The sequence below is a fragment of the Manis pentadactyla genome, chromosome Y (genome assembly GCF_030020395.1).
Source record: "Manis pentadactyla isolate mManPen7 chromosome Y, mManPen7.hap1, whole genome shotgun sequence".
NCBI lineage: Eukaryota > Metazoa > Chordata > Mammalia > Pholidota > Manidae > Manis > Manis pentadactyla.
This window is the reverse complement of record NC_080039.1, coordinates 34,051,333-34,077,501: the sequence shown is the minus strand read 5'-3', so window position 1 is coordinate 34,077,501 and position 26,169 is coordinate 34,051,333. Positions and strand designations below refer to the sequence as shown.

Sequence of the window (26,169 nt, the reverse complement as noted above, 5' to 3'; positions counted from 1 at the left end):
GAACTGAATGGCTTTATTAGGATTTCACCATTGTTATAATGGTTTAGGTAAACGATGATGAATGATACTAGCCTTCCACTTAAGAAAATCATACAACGTTTATTTTCAAAACACATAAGGGGAAAAAAGTATGTGCTTTTAACAAAAGTAATGATGGTGTGTTCACGTATTACGTAAATAAGGGGGTGTCTGGATGCTGGTGGCGTGAATGGGGTGTGGCTACGGTTTGGGAAATTCCTGTGTCAGTCTTTGAACTTCCAAGAGAATGAGAAACTTTGCAAGGCCAGGCACAGTTCAAAGACACAGCTGGGCATGGATCTGCCTTTTAAAGCAGTTATGAGTTGAACTGTGTCCCCTCAAATTAAGATATGCTAAGCCCTACCCCAGATAGCTTAGAATGTGACCTGACTTGGAAAGAGGGTCGTGGCAGATGTAATTAGTTAAGATAAGATGAGGTCCTCTTGGAACATGATGGACTCATAAACCAGTATGATTGGTGCTCTTATAACAAGACAGCCATTGAGACAGACACACAGGGAGTCCACCATGGGATGCCAGAGACAGAGACTGACGACTGAGCCGCTAGCCACACTACTCCGAAATCACCAGAAGCTAAGAAGGAGTCTGGAAACATTCCCCTCCAGGCTTTAGTGGGACACTGGCCTGTGCAATCCCTTCATTTTGGACTCCTAGCATCCAGAACAGTGGCAGAATAAATTTCTGTTGTTTTAAGCCACACCGTCATTGGTACAATGTTACAACAGCCCTAAGAAACTAATAAACAAGGGTAACTTAAAAATATTTGCTGACTTGACTTCAACCACCTTCTTGTCGAACAGAGAACCTCTCTGTGATAAGCAAGCATCTCCCTCAAACGTCTGTAGCTGTTCCTTTCCCTCACTGCCCCCATGTTAGACTTTCTTGGAATAAATCTGCAAAGTCTGACAGGGCAAAGGGGTATCTACCCGATGTTTATAGCTGTTTGCCACTCGGCACACATGCCATGCTGTTGCAAACCCCCAAACATACGGAAACCACTTTGCACCAAATCCTGTTTGGAATCATACAGCATGACATCAGCTATGCTCCTAAGCAGTGAACCCTCAGTACCCCCAAATCCTTCCACAACAGCTGCACGGGGATGGTTCAGGCGCTGCTGGGCTTCTGCAAGCCTGGTAGCCGCCCTCCAACAGTCTGTGTTCCTTGGGAGGGGTTACTCATAATGTGGGGGGCTGGGAACATCCCCATTTTTAACTCGATACAAGAAGCTCAAGGTTAATGATGGGAGCACACATAGGTAGAAGAGAATTATACGTCATTCATTTCCACAATAAAGCTATCAGCCAAAAGAAAATGGAAAGGTGCCATGACATCTACAGCTTTTTAAGATGTTTAGTGTTTTGTCTTATTGCAGAGAATCTGCGACATAGAATATGGGTGGATATCCTGTTGCCTGTGTGGTCCCTATACACTGTCCACTCCATGTAGCCCTCTGACCTTTCCTTTGAGATTATATATTCACACACACACATATATAAGAAATATGTTTGTGAAAGAAATAGGTAGAAATATTATTTTTGTATAATTGAATAAACATATTTGTAAATATATGCATAATTTACATGTGTAAACATATGCATATGTTTATGTACATATATAGGTAAATATAGGTACATATTTACATACATAACTATGCATGTATGTGTATAAATCTATGTGTACACATGACTATATGAGCAAATTGTGTGTATATGCCTAAATCTCATAACTGGAGATATACTGTGCATATTACATGCGTACATATATAGTATACACATATAGCATATATTTGTACATATTATACACGCATATGTGTAGTATATGTATATATGCACATATACCTTTATATGTACACATATAGTATTATTCTACAGTTATTGGATTTATTTCACTCCTGTGGCTACATAATAAGCACCATTTGCTATGCAGCGCTCGTGTTTTGATAACCCTCTTGTTTTCCAAATAAAACAAGGCCCTATTTAGATTTGAACTCTGGGATCACCTTTCAACAGAACTGCAAAATATGCACCACGGGGTAGGAAATGGAATTTCTGATACGCCACTCACACACTAGTAAAAATTTGTTTTGACAGAAAAAACAGTTTAGGGACAAAGAAACGAGGTCCCCGTAGAAGTTGGGGAAAATGACTGTTAAGTGTGTGTGCACGTAATCTGGAGAGTCTATCGGCCGTGGAAACACTGACATGGGGGAACCCAACAGCTAGGGGGGGCAGGTCATAACGTGATAAAGAGAACATACCCGGTTTTGGCGAAGTTCGTCCAGTAGGTCATGACCACTGCGCTGAGCATGACATCGTTCTTGGAGAAGTTACAGCTAAAGAGCTCAGTGGGGCCAATCATGGGGATCCCGAAGACGTAGGGGACTTCGTCGCCGTGGGCCGAGTCCGCCCAGCTGGGCTTCATTTCACTTTGGCAGTGGTGGTAGAAGGCGTAGAAATATGTGGGAGAACCGTACTGAGCGTGCAGATCCGCCGTGGCCACAGCGGGGGCCACCCACTGGTGGTCAGTAAACAGAGCTACCAGGGTTTTCCTTCGTGTTTCGGGGTTTTCCTTATCTGCCCAGTCCGTGTACATGAACTTGATGGTCTCCCGCAAGGTGTCTTTGCCCTCTGGATAGCCGTAAAGGTTGTCCACAAAGTTGGACACGGAGAAGTCAAAGTCGTTGGGCGTCACGCCATCTTCATTGTCCACGATGCCGTCCACGAACTTCAAGCCCTCCCCTTGGTTGACGCCGAGCATGATGTCATAATTGAGGAACTCCCCCTGTTCCATGAGGATCTGAGGGTCATCTGGGATGACATCCCCATCAATGACAGGCCCAAAGGAGATGTGGTAGGTGGCCGGGGTGATGGTCTGTTGAATGAGCTCTTTGTAGTTCTTATTCCGAAGGCATTCTACCATGTCCGTGGTATCTAGCATGTTGCATCCGACTTTATCTGCCAATATCCGAGTGTACTTGGCAGGCTGGTAGTTCACTGCCCAGCTGGACAGGGCGGTCCCACTCTGGATGACTGCCTTCTGGAACAGACCTGCAGGTGCAAAATTGTGGACATGCAAATGAAAGTCCGAAAGACAGAAAAGCAGCTTTTACTGCGTGAAGAAGGCTCCGATTGTCTCTCAGGCATGTGAATTTCTGGTGACAGTGGCATTCAGCTCTTTCACTCATTTTCACTCATTTCCATCTCATTCTGTCTCCACCTCCTACTCCCGCTGGACACTGGTTTTACGGGATGTTCTTATATACACACACCCTACACAGACACACACACGTTTACAAAAATGAAACTACATTTGCACTTTAGCTGCAGGAGTAAAAAACATGCAAACTCTTTATCTTTCCATCCTGTTTAGGGTAGTGTTAGCATTCCCATCGCCAGATGCTATACATGAATAAACCCTTTCAGAGTAATCGCACCCACCATTCCTTAAAAATATGTTTTGTGCCAAGAAAAGGCGTTTTGCCTCACTGGCAAAACCAGGTACTACTTCATTACAGGGGGGGAAAAAAAATCCACTCAAATTGATTTCAGAATATAAATGCAGGATGTGGTATTTCCATTTCCACCCTTGCTTGAAGGGAGACATTAAAATTTTACAATGAAAATTAATTAATGTAGCTATGCCTAAAGAAATCCTCACGTGGATGTCCAACTAAAACACACTTTAAAAAAATCATTAGTTTCAAAATGGCACCCATTCAAAGTCAAGATGTTTGCCTAACTTATTCTGGCACATTTTAAAAACACGTCTGTTTGGTGAGGAACTTGAGAAATCTGTGGCAGTTGGAGGAACAGACTCCAAGGAGTAAAATTCTGTTGCCTAAAATGTTCTATTTGATCAGGCTCGTATATGGAGGTTCAGAAGTCAACCAGCAGTAACCTTTAACTACTACAAAATAACAGAGACTGGACTATAAAGTGATAGCATTCAGTTTCTTCTCTCTTCCTGCCATTTCCTTGAATTGCAGCATCATCTAGCTCTGACGCCTTAGATGAGTTGCAGGAAGAATAAAGCATTCATTGGGGGCCCAGAGGTTCATGCCCTGTCGATTTTTAAGGTCATGGAAGCAATCAAGTATGAGGAAAACATGATTGCAATCAGGGAGATGTGATTCCAAAGACTGGATGATTGCCTAAAGATGACACAGAGGGCTGAGACCTTAAATTGATTTGGCGTGTGCAATACACCCTCAAAGCCCTTCGGGGGCCCGTCTCCCAGCATTGATAATTCTTTCCGAAATGAGCAAGTCTGGACTTGTGAGTCTGACTTTAAAGATTAATGTTTGGTAACACCGTGAAGAAATTAGGTCGGTATTTGACCTCCTGCAAATCATGCATTGATAGTATCAGAATTAGAAAGATTGTGGTATTAGTTACATTTTTTGGATTTTCCTCTTAAAGCTATTGGTCATGATCGAGGTGGCCATGTTTATGTATTTGTTTCTTAGGGAAATAATATAACCCCTGATCAAACTTGAAAAACTGGATAAAGAAAAAAAAAAAAATCACCTGTAAGTCACACTAAAAAACATAGGTTATGTTAGGTTTTAGGATCATTTCTTCTTGACTATTATGTCACTATTGCTCTACTTCATATAATATATACATACAGCATTCCTTTCACTGCATATACAATGTATACATAGCTTTTACACTGTGTTTCCCAAGCTATTGTGTGTCTTTACCATGATCTGTAAAACTAACCCTCATTCCTTTGAGTTGACACACATGTTCTTTATCACTTTCTGGTTTTTAAAACTCTTAGCTTTCCCGTACCATTCTTTGCTATGATGACAATGTGGTGAATGCCTCTGTGAGAACATTATTTTCCATGTGTATGTTGATTTCGTTAGACTGCAGTGCTCAAACTGGAATTCCTAAGGCCAAGAGTCCCTGTATTTTTGTCATTCTTATACATTGCCGGGTTGCTCTGAAAAGGGCAGGCTTGCAGATAATGAGCCACGCAGGGGATGGTCGCTGAGGAGAATCTCTTCTGATCTGTTCATTTGAGTAAACAGCATTCTTGCCTAGTTAGTGTTGGCTTCCACGTATTTGATTCCAACTGGAGATGGCCCTGGCTACCTTCTACGTGGAGAACTGCGACTATCATCAGTGGAGAAAAGGAAAGTCTAAATATTTCTAAAATGCTGTAGGTATCAATATTACCGGTCATCTGATCATTCATTTTTCTTTTTCTTAAAATAAAGGGTCGATGCAAACACAAGCCTTTAACCCCGGCTCTCCTTAGCCATTATGGAATAATGGACGGACTTGTCATCTCTGATTTGACGAATGGTTGCTTATCTGGTTCCCTGGACCCAGCATCCTATCCAGACGTCATAGGATCGTAAATGTTCAAGCTCATTAGGAAACTGAACATCAACTTATCAAATCGGTGCCTAGAACTGCTTAAATTTTCTCCTAAAGCCTGCTGATGTGAAGTCCAACGATACAAGCTCAAAGGGGACAAGTGCTTGCTCTGTAAAATACCAATCGGGGTGATGGAGAATTTCCTGATAACTTCTCTGGTCAGAGATTCATGGATTCATTATTTACCATAAACGATTGAGACTACAATCGGCTCTTTTCCTAATTCCCTCTAGATTTTAACAGCTAGTGACTTTTTAGTAGCTAAAGAACAATAATGGGAATAGGTTTGAATTAGGTCTGTGGAGCGTGATTTTTTCCCCTGATTCCATCACCTGCTGTGTGACCTTACGCAGGTCACACAACCTCTGTGAGCCTCAACGTTCTTTTCTTTAAATGACAGTCTTGGTTGAGCTTCCAGGTCCTCTTCTGTGTTGCAGTTCTTTGATTCTAGGGTGTTAGAATTCTACACAATTTTAGTTTTTATTTGGAAATTACTTGTATTTATTTTTTTACCTTTTACCCCTTTTTAAGAGTTTTTAAAGAAAAAACAATTCCTTTAAAGCTTCAAGTGCTCCTCACATAAATGGCTCAAATAGGTATGGAGCATTTCTTACACCAACCGATGGTACAGAAGGAAACAGAATAATACAGCCTCGATGGTTTGGGTCATTATTATGAGTAATCGTTTGCACTTTGAGAAGTTAGCCCAAGGCTGGGTTTCCCTGTTTTTGTTAGTTTGTTTCAGAGGAGATTCAGGAAGTTATTACAATGCCAAATCCATCCAATCTCTATTGACATCTCCCTAAAATCCCTCATCTGCTCTCACTTGGACCCTCCATCACCAATGGAAAAGAGGGGGATCCCTCGAGATGATCTGGATCAAGAAATGACAGTGAACACCATGCGGCCACACGCATCATTTATACAAAATCCACAAATCCGTATCCATTCCCCACAAAACGGTTTCTCTTTTAGAGTTAACCTTGCCCAAACTGAAATGGGAAGCTAATAAAATACAAATAGTGGACCGAATAAAGTCAGCAAGGCAAAGCAAGCAAAGGGTTGGCCTTTCTAAAGAAGTCATTTGGCTCCAAAGGCCGTCACCAACCTTCAAGGGTCATAATTTAAATGCAAAGAAATATTCTTCACATGGAAAGACAGAGTTAAATGGAGAGATGGTGGCTACATGTCATTTGGGGGATGATCAGTGAGGTGTCAGGAGAGACCCCGACGACCCCACCGTGCACATGGAATCTGATCTGTGTGTTCACTGCTCAGCCCTGGGGGTTGCCAGCCCACCCCTGGGACGCCCTTCTTACCTTCTGAGTAGTGTGACAAGGTCAACAGGCTGACACAGGACGCCCCCGCACCTGAGCCGAAGATGGTCACTCGCTTGGGGTCCCCACCAAAGGCACCCACATTCTCCTCGATCCACCGTAACGCTTGGATCTGATCTAGGAGCCCATAGTTGCCTTTTGCCGCCTGGTCACCGGTGCTTAAAAACCCTATAGGAGAACACAGGACATGTGGAGTGTCAACCGTGAGAAGTGCACAGACATCACCGCTTCTTAAAACTATACCTGGGGCTTTCCTTTGTTCATTCTTCACCCTCCTCCTTATAAAAGAGAAGCAACAGTGCACAACATTTTTCATGGCAGAAAGCATTCTATTAATGTAAATAATAGTATCATGGTTATTGTTTCTGTTGACACGATGATTAAATGTCTCACCTGTGGGTTTGAATGGGGCTGACATACAAGGCAAAATCAATCTAAAATATTTGCAACGTGTGACAATCCCGGAGACTATAAATTTTACTAGATGCAAGTTACCGTTCCCGCGAACATGTGGGTTTTCATTGGGAAAATGAAAAAGAGTCCTATGACATGTTTTTCAGGGAGAAGGAGAAAGTGTGCATGTCTTGGGGGCAGAAATCTGTGCATAAGGTTGTGGCATGTATACAAAAGCAGTACAGGTCAGCTTTCCCCCCTCTGAATTAATTATTAATATTTTAATTTAATTCCTTTTAATGCTTATGTTTCAAAGGAAATGACAGACATCATGAGATCCCTTCTTACTTAGTATGCACCTCTACTTTTCTATATAGGAAAATATACTAGAGTTATACACAAAAACTTGTAATTCTTTCATCTCCGACAGAAGCCAATGCATATTCAAATCTCCCCAACTGCCCCTAAAACGGCGTGAGCTGGTACAGTATTTTAAAAAGAGGGAGGACCCTGTACATTGAGGAGCTAGATTCCATCAAGGCGTCAGACTTCATTCCTTCTTCGAAGCTGCGAATGGTGCCATTCGAGCATTTCTTGTCGCAAAGTGATCAGTTTTAGGTATCGATCTCAGGCCGTGTTTCTCTCATATTGTCAAAAAATCTTGATGTGGGAAAACAACATTGGCTTTCCTATGGAGTCTGGAGTCATTCTGCAAACAGACGGATATGCTCCTACTCAAGATTCAAAGCTAGGACTGTTTTTTAAAGCATCTGCCACATTCAATTTATTGCACAAACTGTCATCCAACTTTATGACCAAATCTGTCTTGAATAAGTCTTCTGAAAAAATAAAAAACCAAAAAACAAAGGAAAAACAAGCCATAAAACATGCTTGCCATTTCACATTTTTATTTGCCTCTCCTCCAAACACCCAATTAGGCTATTTCCCGGTTCTGCAGCATCCCTTTTATTGCACGGACCACGCCATTCAGTCATTTCAGTGAATGCCTATCAAGTTCCTATGCCATCCGCCTGCTGCAAGTGTTTATACGAAGACAGACTCACTCAGGCCCCAAGACAGCACACTTCAGAGCCTTCCCCTTAAACCACATGTCTGACCAAGGCCGACGGCAATCCAAGGCGCCAGAATGCCAGGTTCTTCGACCTGAAGTAAAGGATGCAGTCCAAGCCTTTTCCCTGAGCATCTGGGAAAAAAGCAACAGGCGTCAGAAAGGCACCAGCAATGCACAGCCTGGCTCAGAGGAAAGCAGCCAGAAGGGGTTTTTCTGGGTCTAAAATTACATAGTTGGGACTCCCCGTCTGCTGCATGTCCCAACAAGGCTGTATGCTCATGGTACTTCCCACAGCCCCAGGCCTCTGAGGAGTCCCCAGGGACCCCGAAGAGACTAGCCAGGATTAGGCGGACTGTGCAGAGGCCACCAGCTCCTCCCTTATTTAATTAGCAATCACTGAGTGGTGTTTCCTGCCAGGGAGGGTTCTGCGGCTGCCTTATTCATCACTCAATCTCTTAACACGGTTTCTCATAAAAGGAATCGCACTTGGCTTGGGAGAAAAGCCCCTTTCATGCAGCTGAAATGGGCCGATAATGGCAGTTTGGGTGCTGAGGAACAACCCTGAAGACAGGCTTCCCTTCCCCCCATTAGGGAAAGAGGTGATTAAGTCCTAAAGGCTCCAGTAACTTTCTGGCAGGACTGGTCTCTGCCAGGTCCCCCCCTCCAACCCGCTCTCCCCCTTCTCACACCTCTCCCAAAACGACTTGCCTGCTTATTTCCCTTCCCTGCCAGGAGCATGAAGATTTGCAACCTACGGTAAATCACGAGCCTTTATTAAATCAGGCTCCCTCCCTCGCCAAACGTGCCTGGGGGAGCCAGGCTAATTAATATTCCATGCCCTGGCAAATCCTGGTTCTCCTAACAGCATCCTATTGAGTGAGAGGTTTGATCTTTCCATTCTGAATTCCTTCCAGAGGTCCTGAGGGGAAACAGCTCTCCATGCATCTCTGAAGTTTAGCAAATGAACATGTTTCTGTGTTTTTTTGGGGGGTGGGGAAGCTGGTGTTTCCATAGTTTCTGCCACGGAATCTTCATTTACTTCAGCCTCCAGGGATTTGTGATTTCCTCCTCTTTTAATGAGGCAGATTTTCCACTGCAGGTACAAGCAAGCAAGCCATTTCAGTTTCTCTCTGAGAGCAGGTTCCTTTACGATGCTGGTGAGAATAGGGTGTTTGATGTAATGCAGATTTAAGACGTGTCTGGGTTTGATCTCATGGAGTTCTATGAACGCCTGCACGATAGCAGCCCATCAATTTGGAAACAGACACACACCGTTATCCAGGATGGGCACTGATGGAAGTGCCCAGAAGTCTGTCCCCACCCCCACCCCCCCGGGCACGGAGCACATAACTTTCCATATAAGCTGCGGACACGTTCATGGGAAGCAGCCCCTGGGCGGGCTTAAAACCAGAGATTTTAAACAAATGGCTGCTTTCATGGACAAGCTCTCTGGGCTCCTTGAAGCCTTTCAGCTGATGAAACATTTGGCTTCTGAGATTTACTGTCTCTGACGTGAAGCTGGTAAATCGGTAATGCGTCCCCCCCATAGCTACCCACTGAACAATGAAAGGGGCCGTTGGCACTCAGACACAGTAGTGACTTAGACTAATGAAGTTTGCATTCAAAGCCACGGGAGGAAGCACAACAAAAATATATACAACAGACAGACACACATACAAGAGATATGCTCAGTTGTGTGGTGATTTTAAAATATGGTTCATGCAACAGATGCCCGAAAACAGACATTGTATCACCCCCCCGCCCCGCCACTGCCTGTCGCATCAAATGAGTATCATGTAAAAATGGTCTTACCATTGCTGGTAGAACAGACAGTTTAGCTAGAATAGTTTAACAGACGAGAACAGAATCATTAAGAAACGCAGCAGGGTCAGATTCACCGGCTCTCTTGTTCCTCTGTAACAGGACTTTAAAGCCACCATTCATTTTCTTTTAAGAGGTAATTCATTACCTAAGCACGGTACACACTTTTTTTGGCGACATGAACCAGAAGACAATTACTAAGTGAACATAGAAAAAAAATCTTTAATATTTTTGATGTGTGAATTCACCTGTAATTAGTACAATTTAGAGTTTCAACTCTCTAAAAGAGTTTGGTGTATATGCTTGTGCCTACAGAGCATACATATAGAATTCTCTTAGACATACAGTTGAGACTAAATTAGTTCTTAATTATATATATATATTGTATATACACACACAGATATGTATACAAATACCAATATGTGTGTAGTTGCATGCATATATGTATTAATGGGTAACTGTGAGAATGTACATATGTATGTGTGATTTATGTATCTATTTCTATGAAATATATATGTAATATGCATATATTACATATAACTACAGAGTAGCATTAGGATTTGCAATATAGGACAAATCATTAGCCTTCATTAACTCATATCACGTCCCTTTTACCTATGTATGTTTATATATGTTTACTCCATTTCATTTAATGGAGAAAAAGAAAAAGAAAGCATTTACATAAAAATTCTTCAATGAGAATAGATGGAATTTATTTTAGGTCCCATAAATGAGTCTGGAAATAAATCTGTAATTAGAATTACAGCAGAGGTATAAAAATGAGTATCAGCACAATAAAAGCCAATCTATATTTTTCGATGTTTCTAGGAAACCATTTACTGGGTGCATTTATTACAAAAGGGGAAATGTAAATTTTCTCACTGGATGCACTGATGATTTAACAAAAGGGTGTATGGGATGGGAGGGAAGAGAAGCTGCAAAGGATGGCATGGGCGGGAAGAGAAGCTATATATCCAAATTCTGTAGGTCTGATGGGTAAAGAAGATTGAAATTTAGTGTCTCTACTTTCACTTTTTATTTTACCGAAAAATGACATGGGAAACAAGTGGCCATTCTTGTAGTATATTTGATTATCACATTACTAGTGCACAGAATCAAAGCCTATTTCCTGTGTGAGTAGAATAAATCCAAGACAATTATGAAGCATGCACGGTCTCTATAGTGCAGGGTTTCCAAACTGGGGGCCCCTTACCGCATCAATGGGGTTCTTCTGCCGGTGTTCTTTTCACATAATATATTATATTCTCCACACAGTGATTTAGAACGAGGCTGCACAACATGTTTCATTTTTTTAACTACTTCTAGTTGAAATCACATGAATTCACAAAACTAAAACAGATTATATTCTGGACACAAAATACAAAATAATAAACACAGTCCATTTGTTACTATAGATCAAAATGTGAGGCATCATTGCGACATATGTTTAATGATGACACAACTTTGTCAATGTCCAATCTGGAACCAAATCCTGTTCAAGCCAACTTTAGATTCTTTTCAAGGCAAACACCTCTTACTCTTCTTCAGATTTGTTGATGACGAGCATTCAAATCGCTGTCAGACCCTTTCGGTCTATTTGCAGCTTGTTTGTTTGGTTTATTAAATAGCTATTATTTTTTTAAAAAACCATGAACCCTCTCCCCAGGGCCTGAGATGAGACCCCCAACTCACTCCCTAATCCTTGCCGCCTCCTACCCATTTCTGTACCATCCATGTAATCCTGGTGCTTCTCAATGTATATAAATGGCCAAAACTCATGAATATGAAAACTTGAATTTCTCTGACCCAGAAGTTGTATTTCCATTAAAAATAATCTTTGAATATAGAAAAATAGCCACCCAAGATCTACAACTCTTAGAAGGACTGCTAATTCTGAAAGCAAGGGATACCCGCAATCTACACATCTATGGAAAGCAGATCATTTTGTGTGACATCTGTTGGCCAAATCCATAATAATGGGAGGCTCTTCCCTGTTGTAAAATGACAAGGAGTATTTATATGTGTGGATGTAGAAATGTACCTAAGATCTCACAAGAGAAATCAGTACATCGCTGCATCCCAGCTCATACGATCCCCATTCTTATTAACATCATAAAATGGGTGTGTAAGATAGAAACTGAAAGGAAATCAAATTTGTGAATAGCATTTACCTCTAAGAATGTGGTTAGAGGTGATTTTCACACTTGATTTTAAATATGTTTACATTTTGTTCCAATTTATAGCCAAGTTTTCAGTACACACACACAGTAAGTGTGTTTTAAAGTAAAATTCTTTAGTGGGACTCCCAGGGCCATCGCTTGCAGGCCCATGTCCACACCCCTGGCCATGCCCTTATGTGTCGCCTTTCGCCTACGCAACCACACTACTTCTTACCTGCACTCCAGGTGTGCTTTGCATTTCTTGATCTCTCTGCATTTTTACAGGCAGCCACCTGCATCTAGGATGTTCTTCATGGGGCTGCCACGGGCCTGTCAACTGCCTCACTGCCCAGGCGCACCTGCCCCACTGCAGACACGGCCCCATGGCAGCCGCAGTATTTGCTCATGGAAGCAGGGCCACCTCCAGACCAACCTGTCACTTCCCTGGTCCAACGTCTCAAGCAGGAATTAGCTGCAGACGCAGGGGCCCTGTTCCCTCGTGCCTCGGCCCCTGGCTTGGCATCTACGGTGAAGCCGTGGCTACATCATGCAAGATCTCAAAGCCCCACTTTTCTCAAATGTGGAATTGAGGGGGAAAGCGGACCCAGGTCACAGCACTGTGTGGAACACAACTGGACTGTGCTCACACAAAAGGGCCTGGGGCACAGTGCCTTTTACAAAATGGTCACCGACCAGGCTGCTGTCCCGGATGTCGGGAACACGGCTCTGTGCTCTGCCCCATATGCACACACTGAGTACGGAGAGCTGTCCTTTGAGTGGACGGGTCCAGAGGGAGAGCTGAATGAAGGTCATCTTAGACCCTGGCTTTAAGATTATGTGAATGAAGAACTTCTCTGATTGCTAATGGTGTTTGCGAATAATTTTGTGTAAAGGTGGTGCCTGTTTATTTATTCAGTCTGTTTATTAAGTGTTTATTACGTGCTTAATGTCTGAAGAGAGAGGTAGTGCACATCACAGCTTATACTCCTGCTGTGAAAAGTACAGTGATGTTTATTCAACCACCATGTGGGCCAGACTGACCCATGCCGTGTACTGAAAGCCGGGGGAAAAGATGCAATGTTTGGTAGATTTCCAGAGATGGCTTGAACATTCATACAAAAGGCGTTTTTTTTTTTTACATTTGTAAACTGAATTGCTTTTTACTAAGAATATTTTAAAACATATGAGAACTACAAGTCTTACTTTGCACTATCAAAGTGTGTTTATAAGATATGCAGAAGATACATATTTTGTACCTACACGGTATTGAGGGCATCGTAAGGTGCATGTAAGAAAAGACAATTTCCATAACACTATGTCACAAATATGAAACAGAATGTTCCTAATTGCTTTTAAAGGGCACTCACTCAAAATATGCTTCTGTGTTTAGATCTGCCTTCCTGTCTTCAGCCACAAAGCAAGTGGGGTTGCCTAGGACTTACTGTTGGGTACTGTCTGTGGGCAGACCAGAAGGAATGTGGTTTGTTTCTATTTTTTGATAAGATAAATCAGAACAACTGAACGTGTGAGAATCATGCAGTCTTTTCCAGCTCTACCAAAATCCAACACCACTGATCGGCTCACACAGCCTTTTGCATCCCCAGAAATACTCTCCTGCTTTGCAGCACCAGTGTTCTCACGCAAACCTGGAACACAATGAAGATCCTTTCATTAAGAGTGACAATAAGAAGATTTTCAATGACATAACACACACAGGAGGAGGAAATAAATAAATGGGACGGAACACAAAAGGGTCGAATCCCAATGGAAGGCTTCCTTTCAGTAACACAAAGGTGACTAAGGAAAAAGACTGAGAAAGGGAAAAGGCAACAATTAAGTTTCCTGTCTGAAAAATACACACACACACACACACACACACACACACACACACTCTCTCTCTCTCAGTGGATCACATGTCAAAACAGATCTGGGCAAATTCATCTTTAGATAACTCACTGCTTTAAACAAAGACTGGAGATTAAACAACTCAGTACGGAGGGCAAACGGCGCCTATATTCTTTGCATCGCACCCTGAAACTGTACTCTTAGCCGCATGCCATCACCTGCCCTCTGACTGGTTAAGTGTTCAGTTATAATTCAGCATTTTCATAACGTCCTAAGTTCAGGGTCTTTTGCAGTCTGCTAGTTTTCTTTCCAAAGATAGGTGGCTTATATGCTCGTGATGCTCAAGTTCCTAACACGATGGATAGTTTCCTAAGCCCCAGGAAAAGTAACTTTTCCTACAAGACCGGGAGTGATGGCTGATTTTGAGACTATACTGTGGAAGTCCAAATAGGATTTCATGAAGTGCTGGATGTGAAATCTCTGTGATTCTCCATTCACTAAACAGGAGGGACTCTTGTGTGTGAGCAGTTACAAAATCCTGTTATATATCTTGCTGTGTGAACGTTTATGTTATAATTGTCACTGCCATTTGTTTTGATAACTGTTCCAGAGGCACATCAAAGCTTTACTGAGAAATGTAAAAGGCAGGAATCAAGTTTCTTCTCTAAAAAATAACACAAATACTAAATGGACCACATAGCAAAATGGATCTGTGCAAATTTGTCTTTAACAAACAGGATAACTTCAAAGACTGGAGATTAAACAACCCCAACTGGGTCAATTCTCCACTCAAGAACTTTTATCTCACAGGCAGAATTCTGCTTAAATAAGGCCATTCTCCAGACTCAAAAACCGATCAAGTGTTCCGTGCATCAACACCTTCTAGGTACCTTAGAAGGGTACATCGAAATGTGGCCATTACCTTGTTGGTAATGACAGTGACAACATATCATTAATAATAAAACATCAATGGCCAAAAAGCATCAGGAGAAGCTGAAGTAGATTGAGTTGGTGCAGACTGTGAAAAAGCACCGATCTTAAACAAATGAAAATGTCATGGTGATAAATATTCACCGGGCTTCTAGGTTTAACTTCTGGCTCCTTCCACACATTTAATGGGTGCCTCTGATATTGTGGATGCTGACTGTCCCCATGGTGAGGACACTGAATGAAGAGGGTCAGCTAGATCGGGGACTGCCTGAGTCTCTTACTCGAGCATGAATAGTCAGATAACATATCAAAGTGAAATCATGCACTATATTAATCTCCTATCGCTGCTCTAACGAACAACCACAAACCCAGGGGCTTCACATCACACGTTTTTTGATCTTACAGTCTTGGAGCTCTAAAGCACTTCTGGATGGAGGGCTGGTCCTTCTGGAGCATCTAATAGAAAACGTGTCTCCTTTCCGAGTCGAGCTCCTAGAGGCCACCCACATTCCCTGCTCACGGTTCCATCTTCCAGCTCCTCTTTGAACTCTGCTTTGACCTTCAGAGACTTTCTGGTTCTGTCCGTCCAGCCTCCTTCTTGTAAGGATCTTTCTGATTATATGGCACTCTGCTGGCTATTCAAGGACAGTCTCCTCATCCCGAGAGCCTTATGTTAGTACATTTACAAAATCCGTCCTACCGATTGCAGGGTTCTGGAGATTAGGATGAGGACGTAGGTGGGAGGGGCTGTTACTTTATGCACCCCAGGTTGTCAGCCTTGTCCTGGGCTAGTTGAGTGCATTACCAAAGTCCTATGGCACAGCTGAATAAAACCCAGGCCTCTTTTTAAATTCCCACAGTGGTCTCTTCCCATTCTTCCCCCAACCCAAAAAGAAAGGTTAGTCAGAGTCCTTCGATGACAGGGAATTGTAGGTTCTAAGGATCCGTGTCAAGGTGAGGAGGTATTATCTTGTACGGGAAAATACTGTTGATCCTGAAACAACACAGGTTTGAATAGCACAGGTCTACTTACAGATTTTTTCCAATGAACAGGGTACAAAACAGAGTACAGTGCTGTAAATGTGTTTTCTCCTCCTTATGATTCTCTTAAAAACACCTTCTTGGCTTTGGTTTACCTTATTGTAAGAATACAGCATACAATACACATAACAAACAAAATATGCATGCCATTGACTTTGTTAGTAGTAAGGCTTCTAGTCAACAGTATGCTATTAGTAGTTAAGTGTTTTCTGGGAATCGAAACTATATGTAGATTTTCAGCTGCCTGAGAGTTGGCACCCCAACCCCTGTGTTGCTCAAGGGGCATCTGCACATATGGATTAGGTAGCAGTGATGATTATGGGGGAAAAAACAGCCAATAGCGTGTTTTGTTTCATTCACTGTTAGCTAAGGGCATACTCACTATTTTTAAAGCTGTGAAAATTTACCCAAGTGCTTTGTGTACAAGACTCATTTCTAACAAGAGAATACTTAGTAAATTTAAAAGATCTTGTGATTAAAAAGTATGTGTGAGCATGTTGTGTGTGTGTGTGTGTGTATAGACAGATGATGGATAGAGAGATGGACCGATAATACAGACAGAGATGACTGGATGATTGATAGATAGGTAGGTAGATATATAGATAATATATCCGGGATGAGAGATGATAGATAGCTGGGTAGATGGACGGACAGGCACAATCATTTCCAAAGGCAAAAAAAAATACAGTAAAGACTCATTTCTTTACCATTACAACAGTGTCAAGGTTGCCAAACCCTGACAGACAAGGGCAGAATGTGCTAAAAATAGACACTCATAGGGAAACATATTCAGTCCCTTTCCCAGACGCTTCTGTGTCTTAACCTTAAGCTGCATCTCCAGACCTGACTGAGTGACATTGAAAATATACCAGAGAGTCAGGTATCCTGACTGGCTCTGGGTGCAGTTATGCCTTTGTGTCCTGAGCACATTCCTGTCAACCCTGCAACCTGCTCTGGGTTCCCCGGGTAACTGAGTCAGCCAAGGGTTACCTGGATGAGCGAGGTAACTGTCCCTGTGCTCATGGTCCCCAGAGCCAGGTAGGGCAGGTCGATCTCACAGGCAGATAGAGGACATACGTGCCCTACCCCGAGTTCTTGAGAAACACGGAAATGCGTGCACTCCCTATCAGACCACAGAATCAGAATCCATGGCGGAGCAATCCCGGGGTGAACACCGATCACCTCAAGGCATTCCCAGTGCGAGGAGCACAGCTCCCCACAATTGCATTTGACAGTGGTAGCTATGTGGGGCTGCTCTTTTCAAACTTAGCATAACCCAAGTAGCAGTGTTCTCAGTTCAAGGGTGGAGGCTGCCCTTACACATCACGGCCAGAGTCTCTGTGGAGGCGGTCACGCCAGGCTTTGGCACATTATTCTTAATGCCATGGGTGACCCTGCCAGCCACTGCGCACAAAAAAGGTGGGATCTTCCCTCCCTGCCCCTTCCTTTATTACCAACCAGAAAACCACTCTTCAAAAAGGCAGAGGGAAAAGGGAAAAAGCTTTTTCTTGACAGAAAATCCCAGAACCAAATGTGTTTTTCTCTCTCTCCCTCATTTTCTGCCCAAAGTGAAGTTCAACTTGGATAGCCAGACATCTGTTCCTTTTGTGTCTCTGCGATAGAGTCTGGTCACTTGTTTTGGGGAGGAAAAGTATGTGGGGCATTTATGCTGCATCAAACTATCTTTAAATTGAGCAAAACTAAGACTAAAAAATCATATGATGACATATATATAAATATAAATGTGTGCATTGCCATACATATGCCTGTTTTAGTCATTTCTATGTGCACAATTTAATGGGATTAATTACATTGACATTAATTGCTATTGCATTCACAATGATATGCAAAACTGTTACCTCTGTCAATTTCCTAAACTTTCTCATCATAGAGAAACTATGAAGCAGTATGTCCCCACAGGGGAAGTCCTGTGAATTGCATGGTGTCTATACCATGTGATACCTATACACAGGGCTAAATCCACATAGTTAAGCATGACACCTGTACTTAATGACCGATGCCATTTCCCACCATCATTTCCACCTGCAATGGCTTTCCAAAAAACAGAACTAATGTTTTTGTCCTCCTGCCCAAATTCCTATGCTGAAATCCTAATCAACAAGGTTTTGTCATTAGAAGGTGGGGCCTTTGAGAGGTGATCAGATCATGAGGGTGGGGCTCCATGAATGGGATTAGTGCCCTTGCAGGGACACCCCAGAGAGCTGGCAACAGTGAGATACAATGGGAACCCAACAGTCTGCAACCGGCAAGAGGGTTCTGCCCGAGCCTGACCCTGCTGGAACCCGGATCTTCCAGACCCAAGAATTGGGAGAAACAAGTGTATGTTGTTTAGAAGCCCCCCAGTCTATGGTATTCTGTTGGACCCACCCAGAGACACCACTACTGTCGTTATTGGCTCAGAGATCTGTTTCCAAGTAAGAGAAAAGGTGTCTTAAGAGTGCCAGCTACCCTGTTGAACTTCTAAGACCCCTTAACATCATTTTCTTCCTATTGTTATTGTTTATAAGCTACATTTACATATTAAAGCAACTTTTGAAATGCATTTATCTTAACAGGGGAGGCAGAAGTAAACGATGGAAAACAGAATATTTTTGTCTAATTATCCAAGACTGATTTAAAAATCAATGAACATCCACCACTCTAATGAGACCTTGGGTCAGCCAAGACGTTTCTCTGTCTAATTTGCTGAATGTGGAACCATGGCTAATTTTCAACGGTGTGACTCCAAAATATGGCATAATGTTCATTTTCCAACAAAGATTCCATTATGTTCTAGATGCTGTCAAGGCAAGGAGTAAAATGGGAAAAAAAATTAATTACCATCACATTTAAACACAAACTTCAAATAACATTTAACCTCTTTATGCAGAACACTTCATGGTTTACAAAGTAATTTTTACATGTTTTCTTATTTGCATCAGTGGAACAGAGGGTCCGTTCAGCTACCAATATTTCTGGCTTCTTAGGATATGTCTGTGGCTAAACACACATATTACATTAAAAGTATTAGGTAACAGTTGATAATAATGCATTCTTTTACAAGTAAACAGCTGATTTTCATGCAGTTGCATGAACTACCCTTCCCCCTTGCTCTCCCAAGTGCCTCCCCCCAATAAACTGGACTTGTGAAGCCACCAAACTGTCTTCCAATGTGGCTACACCATTTTGCATTCCCACCAGCAATGATCAGCATTCCTGTTGCTCCAACAAATCCTTACCAGCATTTGGTGTTGTCAGTGTTCTGAGTCTTGGCCATTCTGACAGGTGCATATTGATATCTCATCAATGTTGTAATTTGCATTTCCCTGATGACTTGTGACATGGACATCATTTCATATGCCTATTTGCCATCTCTGTGCCTTTTTTGGTGAGGTTCCTGTTAAGGATTTTTGGTCCAACAACTGTTTTTTTTTATTGTTGAAAAGTTCTTTCTAACTAAGGAGCTTTTATACTGAGTATATGATGAACACATGACTTGTTATATATTTCTCCCATTTCAATTCAGGGCACATATTATTTTTAGGGATATGGAAAGTATCCCATTGTGGCCATAGAGGGTCTTTCCAGTTTACTTTATGGGGTCCTTCTGTTCTCAGCTTCTATTGTTTCTTTGAGTGTGTGTATATATAGTTGTGCACATATATGTTTTATTTGGTTAATTTTCTTCTTGATAGCTTTTGCTGTTCTAAATTTATAGCACTGAAGATGTACTGTTTCAACAATGAGATGACTAGATTAATATAAAATATTATACTTGATATCACGTGAAATGGGAATTCAGAAAGACTTCACACCAAAAGTGTTTAATGATCTCAAGAATGGTTTGGGGAAGCAAGGAACACACACTGAGAGGATTGTTGTGGAGTTTTGTTCTGCAGCCTGCTTTTGATCAGATGTACCTTCTGTAGCAAACCTAGGAAATGACTGACTGCGAGCCAACTAAGAGGAGATGCAGCGTGTGTTGACAAACTTTAAGAAGAAAATCATTAAGTATTAAGTTTGGAACCCAGCCTAAAGCAAATATTTCTGTCTCATATGTTCTTCTCACAGATGGATGGTATCGATGAATCAGTATTATTATGGCTCATCTCCTCCAAAAAGTACCAAGTGGAGCACAAACATAAGTCAGAGGGATTTTACCTTCATTCTTGAAGCACAAAAGCAAAACGTTAATAGTGTCCTGTTGCCAACATAAGTCTGGGATTTCAACCTGACCCACATCTCTCAGGCTTCCACCACCAGGATGTGACCATACACCAGTCTCTATTTTTAGGGAATCATGTGGGTCCTGGTTTTGAATTTCCCCATGCAGACTGCAGCTTTTCTGCTCAGTTGCCCCACTCTCCCAGAAAGCTCATTGTGTCGGGATTGAGCTAAACATCTAGAATTCCCTCAAACCAGTCCTCCTGCTTACTGCCTGTGCCTATATCACAGCCATGCTACCAGCTACATGGGTTGAAACATTTAATAATTATTTTCCTTGGAATTCTTTTGACAGTTATTATATAAACATGATGATGCTCCTTGTCTTACATTTCAAATCCACACACACGTCTTGGATTTTTTCCCCTTCATATCTGTTTACTCTCCCTGCTGTGCAATCAAGTTGGTCCTATAAACTGCATGTTTTCCTGTTCCTATTATGCCCCGTTTATGCTCTGATTAAGTGGGTGTTGAATGAATAAATAAATGTTCTCTTAACAGGTGATGGGTGGCCCCATCCTGTTCCCAACAATCTCTTTTCCTGCATCAGGTTGATTTCAGTGGGGGAAAGGGGCAGGGATTAATTGATAGGATGACACAGGTGATTAAGTTTAAAAGGAGGTATAGATAGTTCAGACTCCATGCTTGTTAGATTCAGCTGTGCTTCAACAGACAACAAAGAACAGACCTTTTGAGATGTTATTCATCGACTGTGCAATCATGCATTTAGCAAGAATGTGTGGTTGTCACTTCCAACTGGGAAGGTTGTCGGTGAGCTTTGCAGAAATTGTGGAGTATCCTACCTCCCACCGGCAACAACCTGATGGGGAAGGAGACTGCTAAATGAACTGCGAATCCCCTTTCAACAACGGCTCCTTAGCCGTGTCATAAACTCGATCGCTCTTTATCTTATTTGAGCTGCTAATTAATCTGCTGAATGACAAATGAGAAATTTTATTTGCCAACCTTTAGAGATACAAGTTTGCCCATTTTGAATCAAAATGTATACAGGATTTGTATTAACTTTTATAAATAGGTACCTTGCTATGTAGCAAATATTTTATAATATATACATACACTACATGGATATTCTATAAGACTGAATGTAAGCTAATGTATAATTCGGGACTTGTTTGAGAAAACTCATTACATATGCTTCTCTGTGTCGATAGAGACTGGAATAAATCGATTCTTAGCCTCATAGAGAGGCAGGTTTTAGGAATAGTGACTGGAGGTTGACCAGCAGTGACTAGTAGAGATGATAATTCACAATTTTTATGACATCAGAAGGTTACATGCACCAGCCATGGAAGTGTGCCCATGGACCGTCAGTGACCACATCCTGTGGGAACCGGTCAGCTGTGCAGATCCCCCAGCCCCATGCCAGAGCTACTGAATCCAAGTTCTGGAGGATGGGCACAGGCACCTGCAATTCCATAAGTCATTCAGGGGCTGCTGATAAATGCGAAAGAATGAAAAGCATTCTGGTAGAGTGTGTGGAGCAACAGAAATAGGCATGACCCCAAATGGCCAAGTGGGATAAATATGTTAAGAAGTCACCTGATAAATCAACTAATGAGCAATGATTCCATAAACTGGACAAAATATTTGTGCAAGAATGTCTTCACACTTGCAAATAAATATGGCTCATTAGATTCTGTGCTGTTGGGGGAAACGGGATATTCCGTCTTCCACATGGAATCTCAACCTGGTGTGTGGATGAGGTCGATGGGAATGAGCTATGGGGCCGCCCCCTGCCAATAAACATTCCTTACTCTGAAAAAGGTCGTTTACAACATCCTCCTGTAAACATTACATGTGTGCTGGAACATTAGAATTGCCTCTAAAGACAGAGGAAGTCAAAGACATGCCGGTTCATCTCTACCCAATATTATGTTCTCACGAGCGCTGTAAGAAAAACAAACCAACCCACAGAAAGGGTGACAGACAATGAGGACAGGATATAGTAGCTACGGATAAACTGTAGGTAACTCATGTTTCCTAATACACATGAAACCCAACACAATTTAAAAAGTATTAACACAAATGACAGCATTTGCAGAGGTATCTACATGAACCACCCAAAGTACAAAAGACAGTAGGTATTTCTGTATGTCAGCAACAGAGTTTCTGGAAATTGTTTAAAAAGATGTCACTTATCAAAGCAAGAGACAACACAGTTGTGAAAGATCTATATGGAGAAAATACAAAACATGGTAAATTTCTTTGTCAAAAAATTTGTCCCCACATGGAATTGTGCACCGAAAATACGTGGATTTTGTATACACATTGTATTTTTAAAAATACAGAGATTACAGTCACGATGAAATAGCAAAAGAAGCCTTTACACTTTTTCAACAAGAGGCAAGCACAATATATTCATGGCTGTGCTGTTTACAAATGGTCAGCCTACAGTAAGTTTCTAGTTTCAGAGAAATAGTTACATCTATCGCACCATCCACAGATGATGGAGATTCTAGACAACAGTGAACATACATAAACTATAGCTTCAAACACCAGCAGCCTGGTTGAATATCAAAAACCTAGTATTCCATGAAAAAGCCACATGAACCCATACATACAATACTGCACCTTACAAAAGATCAAAACAGACCACACTTGATATATTCTCAGTCTTGCCGGTAGTGACAATTTTGAAGAATAAAATTTAGTAGAAAAAGGGGATGATAAACGAGTTGAAGAGGTACTTATCCATAGGGGCCAAACAATACAATTTAGAAAATGGAAAAAGGGGAGTGATCCAGACAGCTTCACTATGTTCTAATTTTATTTCAGGTTGTGTGTGGAATGATGTTTAATTATTCATGTCCATGTATGAAACATTCTCTAATAATAAAACAGAACAAAAAGATTAAAATGGTCTTAAAACCTGGAGCCTCACACACAAAAGAGCTGGAGGCAGGACTTTATGAAGCAGTACGGATGGAAAAAAGGAGAAATCCAGTTTTTGTATTTTAGGTCAAACCTAGCAGTTCAACTATCAGCTTGACTAATTGCCAACCTTCCATTTTCTAACCCAAGGGAGCCAATGCGACTGAGTTGGTGGTATAATTCCAGATAAACGTCAGCGAAATTGTTTCTCTGGATTGAAGAAAATAATAGGTGGTGTAATTTTTCCCCATCTTGTGCCAAATGCTATTTGTCAGTAGCTAGAACAAAGGAAATCTAAATAATTAAGTCTTAATTAGTATGTATGCAGGCATTTATTAAAATGGTTTTAAAACTAATGTTCAACCATTCTGTGTTGACACGTCTGGAGAATTTATTGATTATAAATTTTGCCAGCAGTGCCCAGACACCCCTGAACACCTGGGATGTGTTTTGCAAGAAAGTTCTGGGCTGTGCCTCCTGGGGCTTCTGACCTATCGAGTGTCTTACTGGAATTGGGACATAGGGGTTATTCAAACTGCGAGCAGAGCTCGGAGAAACGATGCACCTTCTGTGGGATTCCCCTGAGTCTGCAGAACCATTTTAATAGAGGCACAAGGTAGTTGTTATTATTTTACCACAGAGAAGTAAAACTCACCTTTTAGGGAGAGAACTGACTTTTACAATACTCTTTCATAAATCATGAGTGGTGGAGGGCAAATTCCAAAAGAGGAACAGATTATAAATCTGCTCTAGCAGAGCAGTCGGTTTGATGAGTTGGGAGTAGAAACATTCAGAGGAAAGTCCCCAGTTTAGGATGCCCGAAAGGCAGTTGTGGAAAGGGCTAGGGTATGTTTTATTTGGAAGGTTTATCTTCCCATTGTTTTCATACGGTGCTCCCAGTTTCTCCTCAAACCATGAGTGAAGTCTAATAAACACAACACACGCACGCACACCCACCCCTCTCCATGCAGTGGAGGGGATTTCTGTAAACCTGAGAGGCAGCTTTTCTTACGTTGGTAGTCAAGGTGGAAATACACCAAATATAAATGGATCTGAACTGAGACACCCATTTGCCCTGGCTGGCGTTACGGGTATATTTTGGGTTCAGATTTGGAGTTAGGCTGGGTCAGAGCTTGGGTTCAAATTTGAGTTTCAGTTATGATTCAGGTGAGAAAAACGTTTCGAGTATGGACTGGGAGTCCTGGCCAAGTTGACGGTTCACAACGAAGAGTCAGGGCTGAAAAGTAAAGGGTTGGAGAGCAGGCCGAAGGGTCAAGGGTCAATGTTAAGATTGAGGGATTGTATCCATGTTAGGGGCACAGGTCAAAGGTCAGGATGAGGATCAAAGGCCAGGAGTCAGAGGCTCTCTTTGGGGGCTGGGTTTGGTGTTTGAGTCAGGGGGTCAGTTGGCCGAAGGGCAAGGGTAAGTCCGAGACTTATATTAAAATTAAGGCAAGTTTTGGTCTGGATTTGGGCTAGGGTTCAGGTTTGAATTCATGTTCAAGTTCGGGTAGGGGTAGGTTTCAATCCCGGCTTCCACTTAGAAGCTTGCGTTCCGGTCCACATGCACTGCTGGGGTCCTGAGGCAGCTCAATGGTCTAGAATCAAGGGATTCAAGACCAGGGCTTGGTTTCAAGGACTCACCTTTCCATCAGGGTTGGTGTTAGCTTGAGGCTCTAGGTGTGGGTTCCAGTTAAGTTTCAGTGTCCATGTTCAGATCGGAGTCAAGAGTCCATAGCTGAGTTTCATGCGGTGCGAGTGAGCAGCAAGGGTCCACGGTCAGAGGGAAGGTCTGTAACGTGGATTTAGTCTAGGGTAGGTTTGACGTCTGAGTTTGGGTTTTTGTGGACGCAAATTCAAAGTCATGACGTTTATATTTCACCTTTCTGTATATCTTTCTAAGTACACATGTATGCAGATATGCCATCTAGATATATAAATAAAAACTATGAGTATATATGTGTATATTTATGCATATGCATATGCAGAGGTGTACTTATCTATACATAAATGCTCACACATATTTATTCACTCAGTCATTCAATTTGTTACAGCATGCAAATCTAACAATTGCTCCTATCTTTATTCAGACATCATTCACGTATTTCAAGCGGTCTGTTACATACACTGGTGTAAAATCAATGTAAAGAGAAAATCTACATGTGTATTTTCAGTATCCTGGTATCAAGACTTATCTAAAGGCACAGGGAAAGGTGTTTATAAGTGCCTCTGTGATGCATTACTTAAGATTGATGCCTTAGGTTCTTAATTGTTTCTCACTGGCAGATGTTTCGATGTGTGCAGTCCCCCCGGGAAAATTCTATTCTAAGATCACAAACTTTCCATAGCATGAGGGTTAAACTCGGGTTACTCAACCCACTGATGACAGCGATGCGGGCAGGGACCACATTTCGTCAATTCTGCAAATGGGAGGGAGCAGAGACAGACAAGCAAATTGAGTTGAGGACCTCTGGGGATCTACAGCATTTGCAAGAGTTGATAGGAAATGCACACAATGTTGCACTCGGAGGAAGGGAACATGCAGAAATATTTCATATAAGCATGTAAATATTTAAACTGCGCAGTGCCAAAATACTTAAAATAGGGATACTGCAGAAATATGCCCACTCCAATGGGGCATATATATATAAACACATGCACACACACACACACACAGCCCCCAGTGAGCTGGTCAAAGATCTGGGTCAATTTGCTTTCTTAACTACAAAGAGGTCATCAAGACATCCATATTCTTCAAGTACATTGACTAAATTATTATAATATTTATAGGCCATCCCTTCCCTGGTAGCTTTTGTGCTTAGAAACAAAAGCAGGAAAAGCTTTACTTGTTTAATAACTTCCCCTGCCATGCCTGAGAACCGTATGGTTGATCTCTTTCAACATGTCTGTCTCATAAAAGTATGCCTACGTTACTATGCTTTTCTCTTTTCCATGCATTTTTCTAATTTTGATTTTCTATCATAATGATGCAGGGGATCAGGGTCCCCATGTTGTTCTCAGTTTCC

The 26,169-nt window shown here is 41.9% G+C and overlaps 1 protein-coding gene across 7 annotated transcripts in view; it reads right to left on the bottom strand.

Annotated features, from left to right (window-relative positions):
- The window catches only part of LOC118935962 (neuroligin-4, X-linked), a 236,585-nt gene that overhangs the window by 5,784 nt on the left and 204,632 nt on the right, over window positions 1-26,169 (bottom strand). For all 7 annotated transcript variants that reach the window (XM_036932663.2, XM_036932662.2, XM_036932664.2 and 4 more), the window contains 2 exons: window positions 6,749-6,934; window positions 2,300-3,089 (listed from right to left, as the gene is read on the bottom strand). In XM_036932663.2, coding sequence (XP_036788558.2) covers window positions 2,300-3,089; window positions 6,749-6,934 — 976 coding nt within the window. The remainder of the gene's footprint in view (window positions 1-2,299; window positions 3,090-6,748; window positions 6,935-26,169) is intronic.